The sequence below is a fragment of the Musa acuminata genome, chromosome BXJ2-1 (genome assembly GCF_036884655.1).
Source record: "Musa acuminata AAA Group cultivar baxijiao chromosome BXJ2-1, Cavendish_Baxijiao_AAA, whole genome shotgun sequence".
Taxonomy (NCBI): domain Eukaryota; kingdom Viridiplantae; phylum Streptophyta; class Magnoliopsida; order Zingiberales; family Musaceae; genus Musa; species Musa acuminata.
The window spans coordinates 4,353,949-4,369,659 of record NC_088338.1 but is presented as its reverse complement, the minus strand read 5'-3'; the positions used below and the strand labels follow the sequence as shown (position 1 = coordinate 4,369,659).

The 15,711-nt window shown below is 37.6% G+C and overlaps 1 protein-coding gene across 2 annotated transcripts; it reads left to right on the top strand.

The window, feature by feature from the left end:
* The first annotated feature begins 1,621 nt into the window (after positions 1-1,621).
* LOC103984442 (DEAD-box ATP-dependent RNA helicase 46) lies at positions 1,622-15,368 on the top strand. 2 transcript variants are annotated; one of them, XM_009401929.3, is made up of 8 exons: positions 1,622-1,759; positions 2,452-3,830; positions 5,666-5,875; positions 6,337-6,405; positions 11,422-11,691; positions 12,184-12,534; positions 12,915-13,192; positions 14,038-15,368. In XM_009401929.3, the coding sequence occupies exons 2-8, from the start codon at positions 2,547-2,549 to the stop codon at positions 14,987-14,989; spliced, it is 3,414 nt and encodes a 1,137-aa protein (XP_009400204.1). In that variant the 5' UTR covers positions 1,622-1,759; positions 2,452-2,546; the 3' UTR covers positions 14,990-15,368. The 2 variants fall into 2 exon arrangements, with proteins under 2 accessions (XP_009400204.1, XP_009400211.1); XM_009401936.3 differs by having other exon boundaries at positions 1,627-1,759; positions 2,493-3,830.
* Positions 15,369-15,711: the final 343 nt, after the last annotated feature.

The following is a 15,711-nucleotide window of genomic DNA, read 5'->3' as shown; positions in this document are numbered from 1 at the left end:
AACTACACAATTGAATAACTCATATAATAACAATAATTAAAAAATTTTCACATAAATTTCTTTATGTTGATTATTCTTAAACTGATTAAAAATTTTAGTCAAAACAAGTATTTTTAAAATTACTTAGAAAATAATCAAATAAATAAAAATAATTCTTATGTATGCATATTTGGAAGTCTATTACATGCTCAAGTCTATACTAGACCTAGGTATCAATTTTATAATCGGAATACTAGATATATCTTAAAGATATTCAAGAATGAAATATTAAAAATATATAAAGAAAGTAACATATATGTAATTACATATATGAAATTTAATTAGCTTGAAATGAATGTATTTTTAGATGTTGATTATGTGAATTAGCTCTTAGTAAGTCTACTTTATATTTTATATTTATATTAGTTGGATGAGCAATTTATAGGAAAAAAAAGAGCAAAGCAATATATTATTATATTATCAATAATAGAAGTTGATTTTGTGATATGCTCTGAGTCCACTAATCAAGTTTTATGATCGTAAAATTTTATTTCGGGATTTAATATAGTTCGACTCAATTGTCACGTCGCTAATGATACTTCGTGATAGATCATTGTAGTTTTCTTATCTAAGAATAGCAAGTACATTAGTAATTTTATGCATTATGATATAAAGTACTTAATGGTTAATGAAAAGAGTCTAAAAATAATTAATGTTAATTAAGAACTTGAGTTTTACTATATTGATTGTTGATCATTCACTTATATCTTACTGTCTAAAGTGTTTTAAAGAATATATTCTTTTGATTGAGTTTATGAATAACCCATAAAAAGATATAATGATGTATGTTTGAGTGAACATTAAATTTGATATTTTTATTTATATAATTAAAATTATTTATTTTTGTTATACCGCTCACATTTAAGATTGTTTTGATAAAACAAATTACGTTAATCATTTTGGACTATATTAAGAAGGGTTAACATTGTTGTGGTACATAGAAAATGATATTGATGAGATATAACCGTTATGACTCGTATTCATACTCAAACTTAATGGGCTAAATGGAAAATGTTAGACTATGTGACATTATCTAATTAGGTAAAATATATTATAGATATGATTGGATCATGATTATGATTATGATTATCGATTGATAGAAAGAAAATCTATTCATGATAGAATTTTTTAAGAGACAATGTATATACATACACACATATATATATATATATATATTTATATATATATATATATACACATATTTATATAGACATATAGATATACATATATATAAATAAATAAATAAAATAAATAAAAAAATAAAATAAAATAAATATATCGATGAAATTGAAGGATATTTTTTATTAAATCGATAGGAGAGGCACCCCCAAGTAGAAAATCATTCTTCGTAAAAGTTAACACCGGAGGAGATAAAATATCATATATACTTTTTAAATTAAACATACATTAAAATATTATTAATTAGACACGTCACTTGACCAATTGATGCATCGATCCGACTAGCGATTAGCATCAGGAGTCACGACCTTCGTCTCCTGGAGGCGGCGCGTCCGAACTCGTAACGTGGACGTGGGTCCATTTTCTATAACACGAAAAAGAGAGAGGGCAAGAGGCAAAAGAAGTCGACTCGCGTTAGGGTTTTCTTTTGTTCCGGTACCGTGTCCTCTCATTTCTTACTCCGTCGCGTCTCTTCTCGGAGAGGAAACCCAGAGGACGAAGGGGAGGTCGGGGGCTGAGTCCACGACGCGCGTCTGTCGAGGTGACCATCTCCGTCTTCGCATTCGAGCTTTTCCATGTCGTTATTTGTCTCTTTGTTTTGTGGTTTTAGGGTTTTGATGGTTCCCGCTTGGTTTCATGCGAGAAAGTTAGGGCTTTTGAGTGCGTAGATCTTTACTTGGGTTTAAGAATCACCGAAACTTCGGTGATGGGAGGCAAAGCGCGTTAAGAGTCCCATTTGTTTGTCTATGCTTTTAGAATGACCCGATATGGTTTAGGAAATCCGGTGTTCTGGTAATATTTGCTTTCGTTTCATCATGTGCGTGCGTCCATGCTGCTATCTGGAATGTTGAGTTCAGTTTCTGAACGTTTTGCTTTGTTTGATTTCCGTTTCTTGATTTTTTTCCCGCAGTTTGGAGTTGATATAGTCTTGAAAGGGGAGATGATAGGATTTCATAAGTGGTCCGGTCGGACAAAATTCTTCCCTTCCATCATACATGGCTGGAAATTAGGATCTATTTTCATGCATGTACAAAATATGAGAATGTTGGTCTTCGGTTGATCTCAGAAGAACAAGTCATCTTATTTTTGTTTGTTTTTGAGCAGCCACTTCAAGATGATTTTTTTTTTCTCGTTACAGGGAAGATATAAAATCATGGTACTCTGGCTTTTGGGCTGGTCTAATTTATTTAGTTTCACAATGAAAAGTTGCTTATTGATTTTTTTTGTGTTTAGGAGTTGAATACAAGCATTGAAGAGATGTGTTTCATTGTCAGAAAACAATTTGGGGTTTGACAGTTCCGAAGCTGGAATTTAGTCAAGCTTTCGGCATGGCAACAGCTGAGGCGGCTGCAGGTTCACTGGGTCCACATTATGCCCCTGACGACCCAACACTCCCAAAGCCGTGGAAAGGTTTAGTCGATGGTAATACTGGCCTTCTGTACTACTGGAATCCAGAAACTAATATCACACAGTATGAGAGACCTGCTTCGTCGGTACCTCCGCTGCCACCTGGTCCTCCCCCCTCGGCTTCTGTGCCAAAGTTGGCCCCAATTCCCATGGCTGGTAACCTCCCTCCCAATGGCACTGCCTTGCAGCAAGGCACCCAGCAGATTGTTCAGCAAGCTGCCCTTCCAGCACAGCAGCAGCAACAGCCCAGCCAACACTTATTTCAACAGCAGCAGCAACAATCGAGTCAACAACTTCCAGGTCAGCAGCCTGGTCCCCAAGCACTGCTACCAAATGCCCAGCAAATACCAATTCAGCAGCCACACCATTCTACAAATCAGCAGATGACACAGCAGCAGACATCTCGACAGTACATGCAAATTCAGTCTCAGCATGCTCCATACCAGCATGTTTCTTATCTTCAAGGGCCATTACTGCCGCCTTCCCAGGTTCAACAACAACAGGGATTTCAATTTTCTCATCAGCAGGGACAAGAACCTCAAGGACCACAAATGACATATCAGCCGGGGCAACAACCACAAAGTTTGCAAATCCCGAATCAGCAACATCCGAAGGAGTCTCTGACCTTGAATCAGCAAGGTCAGCAAACACATGGGCTGCAGATCCCACTATCACAGGGGCTTCCAATTTTGTCTCAGCAAACCCACCATGGTCTACAAGTTGGACAACAGCAAGGTCGCCAGTCACAGGGCCTTCAGGCTGGAAGCCAACTAGTGCAACAGCCACAAGGACAGCAACCCAGATTCCCCTGGGTGGAGGATGCACTGCATCAAGAGGGGAAACAGGGTTCCCTTTCTTCATCTGGCATTGCATCTTCTAGTCATCACCTGCCAGGTTTAGTTCCTCAGGTCAGCATTCCATCAGTGGGTGGCCGACCACCTCAGTCACCTAATCAACTTGGTGGATCTGTGCAAAATGTTTCATCAAGTCAGGTGGGAATAGATACAAGCTACGGTAAACAACAGCAAGCAGGCTCTGCTGTCCCCAGTCCAATGGGGCATCCAGTGGTTCATCCTCCCATTGGAGGAAAAGTTGCGTATGATGAGGATGAACATGAATTTTATCCTTCTAGCAGAATGGAAAGACCGATGATGTATCCTCATCAACCAAAGCTCGCTGCTATTCCCCTTCCACAAAGACAGCCTGTATGCTTTACTTTTTTTTTTTCATACATTTTCTTTTATTTCATATCTGAACAGAGTAATACAATATATTTTTTTTCTGATAACTAGAGTAATACACATTAGGATACATCATTTAGTTGCTAAATGCACAAAAGAAAAATGATTGTGCAAAAGGATTCAGCATTATTTCATTTAATCAAGGAATTGTCTGGCCTCTCTTTCTGAAACAAAGATGAAAATAGGACAATTCTCATGTGTCTTTTATTAGTTTCTTGTTATTCTTGAGAATATCGGTTATTTTTGTGAAGCCTTTTATTTGCTTTTCCCCATTAGTTTTTAAATACTTTAAAATTGGCTATATGTTCTTGTGGTAATTCTGTGAGTTTGTTTTATATCCTTCTGGAATATATTTTGAAGAATACCAAATGTCCCTTCTTGCACTCTTTAGGTTATTTTTTTCCAGACCATGCTTCACATGCATCCAACTGTATCATTTGAATGTGCTTGTATACACATTACTAATTTGGTGGAACTCCTGGATTCTGTTTCTGCTTTTGCATTATAATAATATCAATGTCAATTAATTTATTTTGTCATCTATGAGTTGATTCTGCCATGAATTATGTGTAAGGCTTCTGAGTCATTACATTTGTTTCTATTAATTTCATTACATCTATATCATCGTGACATTTTATAATTTTTAACCCTTAATGGTGGACTACATATGGTATCATGTCACTGAACATTCAGTGATTGACTGACAGCATGTTTAACCATCCATTTGAGAAAGAGGTTATCTATAAATTAGTTGGTTTCCGTTATGGGTAGATTTTCTCACCTTCCTGATATTTCCAGTATTCAAGATCTAATTTACATGATTGGTCCTGATTTGTTAAACTCCAGATGAATACTTGCTTGAAATGTTCACTTCCCTCATTTGTTGTTTCCTGACGAAGTTCTACTGAAATTATTTAAACTATCCTCCACTGAGATTAATTGCTACAAAGGGATAGGAAGAATCAAATAGTTAAGAAACTATTTTATTTACTTGTCCCAGGTCCTTTGTTTTCCAAAGTCCAAAGTGGGTTTTCTAGCTCACTGTTGTATCAGAATTGTTCAATGATTTCTACTCTATTATCTAATATATAGTTTGCACAAACTTTTTTAATACTGAATTAATTGTACACTTTCACAACTTGGCTACCTCAAAGAAAAAGATTCTTGTTCAGTGCCTGATTATGATGAGGGATTTGGCATATTGCTATCCTTGGCTGGAGAATCCCTTATCGGGGACCAATAAAATGAGCTTAGGTTGGGCTAAATTTGAATTAGGATTCCCCGAGATTGGCTTGGATTGTTTGGGATCAGCTGATCATTGGGTTAGGGTCATATAACTTACTAAATTGGGCTGTTGCCAGAGCATATTTGATATGTTGTAAAAGCTTTCATGGGACTTGACTGGAGTAGCTGATGGCTCTTTAACTGTCATCGAAAGCATGCAAAGTAGTAAAAAATTATATTTGGATGAAATCGCGTGGAAGGATGTGGAGGACGAAGTTTTCTGGCTGAGTGTTATAAATTTGATGCACAATATGCAAAATATGATCATAGAATTTAGCTTCAAAAACATTGTACAGGAACAGGTCTGAAGGGTGACAATAATCTGGCTACAAATTTACATAAATAGGATCTTGTGCTTGATGTGAGAGCTGGTAGGGATCTGATATATGTGACATAACAATCTCATGCTGTGATACTGTTAGATGTATTTATTTTTTTCCTTATTATGAAAGATAAGTTTGCTAAGCTAATCAGATTGTTGATCCTGGTGACTCATAAGTGTTATCCTGTACCAGGATGGAGGTATCCGACCCCAGTTTGACCTACCTAGTCTTTCAGGCGGAATGAGTATGGGCCCACAACATGCACTGCCAAATATGTATGGTCGTTCTGCCTTTCCTAATTCAGGTATCTTGGGACCATCACAAGTAGGGTTTGGCTCATCAGATTTTTCAGATGTTTCTGCAGCTGATGCATATCGGCAGCACCATGAAGTTACTGCAATGGTAAGAAATGATGTCATACTACATTTTATAACAATTGAATGTAAGGTAGTTGATGCTTTTGAATTGTATTGAGCTGATGCTTTTGAGTTGTTGCAAGAACCTATGGATATGACATGGCCTATAAACATACAATATACATGTTTTAAAGACTGTTCTATGGTACAGAGGAATATTCAAATTGGGTAAATATAACAGTTGTCAACCTCATGCATTTAAATATCATTTGCATTGATATAAGCTTGTGGAATATTCTTTATGCAAGGCAAAAGTAATGAAAGAGCAGCGACTTCTCTTTTATACGATTATTTCAGGTTTTGGAAATTTGGATCAGGTAGACTAGTTGGGATTTAACTTAGTGCCAGCTTACTATCATTTATTATCTGTACTGAATGATTTTTCCCTCTTAGCTTGATACCTTATTATTGCATGGCATCAGTAAACGGTGTTTGCTATTTTCTTAGGGCAACGATGTTCCTCCACCATTTATGACATTTGAAGCCACTGGCTTTCCTCCAGAGATTCTTCGGGAGGTAATATAACTTTTTGTTTCAATGGCTCTATCTATTTAAATTGCTCCAAATATTTGTTGTTTCCTGTTCTTTAACCTTTTCCTTGAGAATAAATGGGAAGCTCACTTTGTTCCTACTAGTTGATTCTTATCACTTTAAAGAAGGGGTTACCTGCTGATTCTTACTGTTATGACTGCTGTTTAATTTGCTTCTTAGAGCAGTATAGGTGGACATGTCTTCCTATGAGGCGTGAAAGCTTGTCAGTTTCATCTATCCAAATCTATTTCTGTATCAGATTTGTGCTGGATATGATTGTGTGTTGTCATATGTATATATAGATATGTGAATCTGGCTGTCTGATGTCCTCTGGATATGGATACAGAAATGAGTTAAGTTTTAATGATATACTGGTTGGACCAACATGTACAATCATTATTTGTTGTTTGGGCCAAGTATCAGTGTCACAGTGTATAGCTTGATATGATATAGAATTTTATTATTTTATTCAATGATACTGGGTGGTATAGTTGGTGAGGTGGTACCATCCTGATTCATTGGTTCATATTGGACCAGTATATAAACCATGATCTGAATATCTAAGTGTACCTGAAAGTGTTGAATATATTCGTATTAACCTAAGAAAAAAAAGTTATTGATTATTTGTTTCTTGTTAAACAAGATTCATATAGTATTCACATCTGCATCTGCCTAAAATTTCATTTGAATTCATCCGTCATATACCCTGTTTGCATCTCCAACTTTGTTAAACAAATTTGGTTAAAAAAATATAGTGTCCATTTGATATCTATATCCAAATTCATTTTTCTTGGTTAGAAGTGGATACAGATATATATGCTTTACTATTTAATCCATATGTAATCATTGTTAACCCTGCTTCTTACTGAATACTTGACTACATTGTTACTGCTCACTTGTTGGGGTGCCAGTCCTATGTTCTCTTTTTTTTGCCAAAAAACATGCAGTTCTATTTTCCTTCTTGGTTTTGCTGTAATTGCAAAGCCAAGAACTTCCCTTTTCAAATATTGGACCTTTTTGGTTGCTAATTGGATTGGATGGTTGAAATTTTGTTTACTGGTTGAGAAGAAGAAGAAGAAGAAGAAGAAGAAGAAGAAGAAGAAGAAGAAGAAGAAGAAAAAGAAGAAGAAGAAGAAGAATTAAAAAAAAGGAAACAGGAAAGAGAATTAAAGCACCACAACAATTCAAAATGACCAAAACGAAAACAGACAAAGAAGAGGAGAGTGTACTACTCTTGTTTGTGACTTTTCTTTCCTTTCATGGACCTTTTTGGTCACTAATTGGATTGGATGGTTGAAATTTTGTTTACTGGTTGAAGAAGAAGACAGGAAAGAGTATTCAAGCACCACGACAATTCAAAATGACCAAAATGAAAACAGATAGAAAGAACAGAAGAGTGTACTCCTCTTGTTTGTGACTTTTCTTTCCTTTCATGGTCGCTTCAAGTGATTAGATTATGCAATCTGGGCTAGATCACTTGAGCTGGCAAACTGGTTTTAGGCCTTGAACCTATGTGACACATAATGGTCATGATCTGTTTATACTTTTTTTATAAATTTCGTATTGGACCTTGAAATTTGATAATTTTACCTAAGACTGGGCTGTCAGTTTTTAAATGTTCTGCTCTCATACTAGTATATACTACTCTGTATGGATGATATCATGAGAAAGGAAACCTTGTGTCTGGTTTTTTGCTTTTTGGATGAAGAGCGTTTTTTGTTTTTGGCTCGTTGCATTGTGTCATTTTACCTTTCAATCACTTTATTTTTTTTCACTTGTAGCAGGATCAGTTAGTAATGATATGGTTGGGATCAGGTGGATCAACTGATTAATTGATACGATCATAATTGTCTAGAAAATAATTGGAAACCAAAAATTAAAAATCACATTGCAAATAGAAAAATTCAAATAATTATAGAAAATGAAAATAAAAAAAGAGACATAGGAAATATTGTTTTGTTATGACATTTTAGAACTTATTAAAATGTTCAAATTACACTGTTAAGAGTTTGGAACAAATTTAAAAAAATAAAAATAGTTTTTTTTATATTTATAATTTTTCTGTGGTTATTGTTTCATATTGCACAGTTTCGTCCCCAGAACTTGCTCATTCTTTTGTTGGTTTTTTTTAAAAACATGTATGACACATGGGGCCCTTGTATTTTTAGAGAACCTTGTCAAAACGCGTGAGTTATTGGAATGAATCTTTGGCACCTTTTTCTAGATTAGGGTGCATGAGATTTAGGTTTTGGGAGGGTCACCAATGCTTCGTCCTCATCAGTGGTAGAAGCAGAAGGTGGAGGCATCAAAGGCTTCTGTTGGTGATTTTTGGCTCTGGTGGTGAGTCAATATCTCCCTTCTCCTCCACCTTGTATCCTCCTCCACCATCTCCTTTTCTTATGTAATATTGCCAAAATCGCATTCTTAGTTAGGATGAAGGTTCAGAATCTCAGATCATAGGCTCATAAGATCCTAACACATAGGGAAACTTTAGCTTTTAAGGATTATACATATATTATATGTATGCCAATTATAAGATTGACATGTCCATTAGGAGCTTGTTTGTGGTAAGCTTTAACATAGGAGTCAATGTAATGTTGGTAATAGATTATGTCAATTATGAGTTTGTAATCTATGCTTGCTACTGCTTTTAGTACATGTTTCATATGTTTAACATCTTGTTAGAGCTAAAAGTTACATTGGTGATGATGAAGGGCCAATTTTGAAGTGGTCTTTTTTCATCATTTATATCTTGAATTAGCAAACAAGCAACTGTGGAAAAAGGAACATACTATCTGGTATGTTTTTAATGTGTATTGTCAGTCATTATACTGTGAGATTCAGAGTGATGACACTGTAAACCCAGATTTGAAAAAGAAAGGATGCCTTCATTTTGTGACACAACTTGCAGTATGGGTGAAATCTGTACTTTTTTTTTTATAAACTGAGGACAATGATCATGGGTGAGCCAGAGATTCATTTAAAGAGAGTAAAAAAATGTGCTATTTAGTATTTAGAATTCTTGACAGATACTCAATTCTTATTTATTTATCTAAGTCCGAATACAAAAGTTAAGTAACCTTACTTGGGTTTGATTTTGGTTATTTCTTTGGGTCTAGCTTGTCTAAGGTGGTTTGGACTGCAAGGTTGTGTTACCCTATGGCCCAAATCTTGAGTTCACCAACAATGTTATTATGTTTCCTCCATTCTTATTCTTGTCCTCCTTTCTTCTCATCAGATACTGTCCATTGGCCATCAGAAGCCAGCCAGAGTCGGTGTTTAGACAGAGAAATCGGCCAATCATATAGGGACTTGCTGATATAATCAGATTGTATGATTGTGATCATAATACTGGTCTTGAAAACTAAATAAATGGGACAAATGCTTGCAGTGTGTATAAAATTCTTTTACACCCCCCATTAATGGACAAACTTCTTATCTAATGGACATGTTAATATATGATAGAAACAAGACTGACCCTTCTTCATTGGTTGTAGTTGTGCATAGTAATTATTGAAAAACCAGTTTGACCGGGCTGTGTCGTTTGGTATTTGTCGGTTTGACCTGGTTCAGGCATGTGGACACGGTGATTTTGCTCTGTTTGGTTTAAAACTAGGCTTGCCACATGGTATGATTCCCATATCGGGCATACCACTTGGTACCCTTATTAATTTTTTGACAGCTTTTGTTAACACTTTTTCTTTTGTTTTCTGCTTTTATTTTTGCTCTCCTTCGATGCTTCTTTTCTCGCCCCCCTTTTTTTCTCAGTCTATTTCACATATTTCTCTCTACCCTACTCCCCGCCACATTGTTGATGTTGCCCCACTGCATCATCATCATCATTCATCACTCCACAGAGCCGTCGTTGTCCTTCTCTGTCGTTGCCACTGCCATCACTTCTTCCTCTGCCTCCTTACCTTCTTCTCCTCTGCCTCTCTCTTTCTCCGTGTTCTTCACCTCTCCTGTTCCTCCTTTCACCTCTTTCATTGCCTCCTCCTCCTTCCATCTCCACTTACTCCTCACCTTTTCCTTCTCCTTCCCTCCTCCCCCTTCTCCAGTTCTCTTCCTCCTCATCTGCCTTTTACCTTTCCCTCCTCTTTTCTCTTACTCTTTCTCTTCGTTCAAGCACTCCTGACTTGCTGAGTTTTGGTATGTTGGGGCCATGCCAGAACTGTATCAGTATCAGATTGAGATTTTAAACCTTGGTGCAGAGTGTTCATAGTGTGGAAATGTGTGATTTGCATCTTTGAAGCCTTCCATTTTTGCCCACTAAAACCAACAAGAAGTTAAAAGTTGGACTAAAAACTTTGGATACTAGTGTCTTGGAGTTAGACTCAACAATTGGGCCTCGTTAGTGATCATAGGAGGTTGATTATGGACACCTGACTATGATCTTACTCGGTCAAAAATGATTACCAACAAGAAGTTTAGATCTTTTGATTAGAAAACCAAGAAGGGAACTCTGCTTCCCTCAATATTACAATCCAGTAGATCTCATGGGAGATCCTACAATCAAAGCCATATAAGAGCAAGGAAAGACTGCAAGAATTACATTCATATCTTTTATGAACTGGGTTTTGGAAAAATGTATATGGTGCACTATAGAAAGGAATGCATTAACAATACTCATTTAATAGAAATAAGGAACATCATGTTCTATGGAATGACCTTTTTTTTGTGAGGGGGGAGGGGGGTGGGGGGGTTTGGGTTTACTGTATGAGTAGTATTTTTTCATATTGACAAAAACATACGACTTGTGTAGTTGTTAGAAATAGATCCATATCTTTCAATGAAAAATATAAAAAAGTTTAATACGTTAGTGTTACTTTGTTTTGGTCGGCATGCCGAACATGAGTATAATGATGTTAAACCAGTAAATGCTGGTAAGTAGATGGCATGTATGTATCATTGATTTGCATAATATGATTGAGTTATTTTCTTATTGTTATTATTACATTCTAGTGCTTGGTTGACATATTTTTTGTCTTGATTGCTTTTCAGATGCATCTGGCTGGATTTTCATCTCCAACACCTATACAAGCACAAACATGGCCAGTTGCTCTACTGAAAAGGGACATAGTTGCCATTGCCAAAACTGGTTCAGGGAAGACCCTAGGATATCTTATTCCTGCATTTATTCATCTGCGACGATGTCGAAATAATCCTCAATTTGGTCCAACCGTGTTGGTTTTGGCTCCAACTCGTGAGCTTGCTTCACAAATACAAGATGAGGCTTTTAAATTTGGCCGTTCTTCGAGGATATCTTGCACTGTAAGTCCTGATTTGTTGCATTATTATCTCCATTTTTGGGTCAAATGGCCTCTAAGGGTATCTCGATGATGTTAACATTTTGTGGTTGATTGTTGGTAAGGTCCATTATTAAATGCAAGGCTTAACTGCAAGATGAGCAGAAAGTATTGTGATGATTGCTTAGAAGTTTGCTAGACTACATGAACCATATTGCATGTTCTAGCAGTAGCCTTTTGTTCATGCAACTATTTCATGTTACCTTATACTTGTATAGTTACCTGGCCTAAAGTTCTCATAAATCAACTTGTTTGATAGATCTAGCTTCTGAGTATGAGTTTTCTCTCTGAAATAGAGTAGGAGGGTCAGGAACCATGAGCTATTGTTACAGTATGACAGTTATTCTATTGTTAAATTCTTTGATGTTACTAAATAATGAATAAGTTCTTGCATCTTTTCATTTTTAATATATGATGCCTTTGGTTATTGATTTTTGCTGACATTAAATTTTTTTAGTGTCTGTATGGAGGAGCTCCAAAAGGGCCGCAACTTAAAGAAATTGAACGAGGAGCAGATATTGTAATCGCAACACCTGGTCGCCTCAATGATTTTCTTGAGATGAAGAAGATTAGCTTTTGTCAAGTTTCTTTGCTGGTCCTTGATGAAGCAGATCGCATGCTTGATATGGGTTTTGAGCCCCAGATTCGGAAGATTGTGAATGAGATCCCTCCGCAAAGGCAAACTCTCATGTATACAGCAACTTGGCCAAAGGAAGTGAGAAAAATAGCCAGTGATCTACTGAGGAATCCTGTTCAGGTTAACATTGGCAGTGTTGACGAGCTTGTTGCGAACAAGTCCATCACACAGGTAATTGTATGAACTACATGTTTTATTTGTTTCATCTGCTGCTTATTTAAATTGTCTTATTCCAGTAGAGAATTGTAGAAATATACTTATGAGTAATTGTCAAGAGACAGGATTACTTTTCCACTTTTATATATTTCACTTACGTTTTTCCACTGTATCAGATGTGCTCAAATGTGTTCTGCTTTGAATATAATTGTCATACCGGATTACTTGTTGATTTTCTTACAAATATAATTTTTCTTAATTGTTTGTGGATATCTTGCTTTTAGCCTATCTGCGCTGATGAGAATTTCTTTTACTTGTCATGTTTGTTCATGTTACCTTTTCCTCGTCTCTTGTTTTATTAGTATTGAGGTTCACTTTTAGTTTTGAACATTCAGCATGTGGAGGTGGTCACCCAGATGGATAAACAAAGACGCCTAGAGCAGATTCTTAGAACTCAAGAACGCGGATCCAAGGTCATCATTTTCTGCTCCACAAAAAGGCAGTGTGACCAGCTGGCCCGCAGCATTGGACGAACTTTTGGTGCTGCTTCCATTCACGGTGACAAGTCTCAGGGTGAGAGAGATCATGTTCTATACCAGTTTCGCACTGGCAGGGCACCAGTTTTAGTTGCTACTGATGTTGCTGCCAGGGGACTTGACATCAAGGACATCAGGTAAGGCTCTTGTCTAGTCGATAACAGTTTCCATTTTTTTAGTTTTAAATTTTCAAGGTGAAGATCCTTAGATGCATTAGTTTGAGTTGCTGGAAACGTTTAGAGAGAAGTTTTAATTATTTGTGAGATTTTTTAATTATTTTAAGTTACAGGCTTTTGTTGCTTTTATCAATTGCTTGTGTCTGGTTCGGTGACAAGTAATTGTCAAACCCAGTTCCCTTTGATGGATCAATATCTTTTACATATGTAGGCAAATGGTAGAAGTAGAAGTTCAGATGTGGGAATTGTTCTTGTTTCCTTCACTGCTACAATTAGGTTCTGGCTATCATTAGGATAATAGTGAATAAATTTAATCGCTGTTTCTCTATAATGAATGTATTGCATTGTTATACTCTGCTTCTATATGATGAAACTTAGTGAACAGTAGTGTTTGAATGGCTTCCTTGTGTGATCAAGATATTCTTGTTGGTGTATCCTACTATTGAAGTGTGGAAAATGGAAATATGAAAGGACAACTGGACCAAACGATTGAGGTACCTAACTGGCCTGTTTAAAAGAAATTAGTTCAGCTCTATTTATTGTCAAGAAGCTTGACACATTCCATGAATATTTTCCATTACACACTGAATTTTCTATTGGAGTTGAGTTCAAAATTTCTTAATTTGATAACTTATAACATGGTTACATCTAAGATCTCTCTTGAATTGCTTGTTGTGCTTTCGATCCATCTCTTATATATGAATTGGCGTGTATGATCTAAATCATGAGGGATTTGTAACATTATATTTTTGGATGACATCTGTTGCCAACATCCTCTCTCATATCTTGCCATCATTGTGTTACAGGGTGGTTATCAATTATGATTTTCCTACAGGGATTGAGGATTATGTCCACAGGATTGGAAGAACTGGGAGGGCTGGGGCTACAGGAGTTTCATACACATTCTTCACCGATCAGGACTGGAAGTATGCAACTGATCTTGTAAAAGTCCTCGAAGGTGCAAACCAGCGTGTCCCACCTGAGATCCGTGAAATGGCTGGTCGTGGTGGGCCCCTTCTCTCTAGGCCTCGTGATGGAATAAACCGTTGGGATTCAGGCGGTGGCGGCGGCGGTGGCAGGTGGAGTGCTGTAGGTGGTCGTGGCATGAGGGATGGTCCTCCTGGTGGCTTCAGTGGGCGTGGTGGTAGGCAAGATTTCTATGGTGGGCGTGGACCTAGAGGCCGTGGGTTTGGTGGACCTGGTGGGCCTGGAGGTCGTGGCCGGCACGACCGTGGTCCTAACGACCGATATGTTAACTCGGATGGGCGAAACCGGTCTGACGGTCGTAGGGGGTTTGGAGAGAGGGGTAGGGAAAGAAGTTATAGCCGTAGCCCGGAGATGGTTCGCACATGGGGTTACGATAGAAGCAGAAGTGCAAGTAGGAGTAGGAGCAGTAGCAGGAGCCGCAGCCGGAGCCGGAGTAAGAGTTGGTCACCAAGAAGTCGGAGCAGGAGCAGGAGCCAGAGTCAGAGCAGAAGTTATGATAGGGTTAAGAGGCGTAGTGGATGGGACTGCAGACCCTCCCCAGTTCCTGCAGCTGCTACTGCCCCCTTTGCAACATCTGGTTCTGAACCTCCAACTGCAGCTGCAACTGGAGGTCCATGTATTGTCGAACCTGAACCCGTGGCTGGGCATCAAGGGCCTGCGCCTGTAGTAGGATTTGAACCTGGTTTACCTCTGTCAGGTGATATGTCACCAATGTCACCAGGCCAAGGCAACGGATCTTTGTATGGAAATGAGCCGCCGGAGCAAACTTAGGGAGGAGGCTTTTAAGGTTGGGGAATCAGGTGATGTTGACTGGAAAACTGCTCAAACCATGGATTTAGATTTTTACCTTGAGGAAGCTAGGGAGGGAGCTTTCGGTGGTTGATTGATACCGTACGGTTACCTGCATTCTATTGCTGTTGCTACTAAAGAAAAATGCACTTTACACTGGGATTCAGATTATTCAGAGTTTTAAGTTGAGCGATCCTTGTGGTATTTTTGTCACTAGAATTGCAAGATGAGATGCTTTTAATGTAAAAGCCCTTTCTTAAGTAAAAGCTATCCTTATGGTAACTTTTTTTGGAATTAGAAGTGTACGATGACATGATTTTGATGTACAAGTTTTCTACCATGTGATGCTTTTGGACGCCCATCTCTTGCCGTTTTAGTTCATTTAGAAAAACAGTATTTTTTTTTGTTGTGATTTAGTAGTTCTCAAATTTGTTGATTCTTCATTTGTTTTATCCATTTCAAGTTCTCGTCGAATTCACTGTCGACCTCTTCACTCGCAAGCATGATGGAGAACGAGTTCGTCGGGCTACAAGGTGACTGCAGCGGTACAGAATTTTGCGCCACTTACCACTGCTGTACACGAACATCATGCTTGCGAGTAACTGCTCGCATAAAATAAAATAAAACGCTCTTTAAAAGGCAGACGCAAACGAGCTCGGGACGCACCTCCCACCGGTGCTTACACGGTAGCAACACGTGGGGTG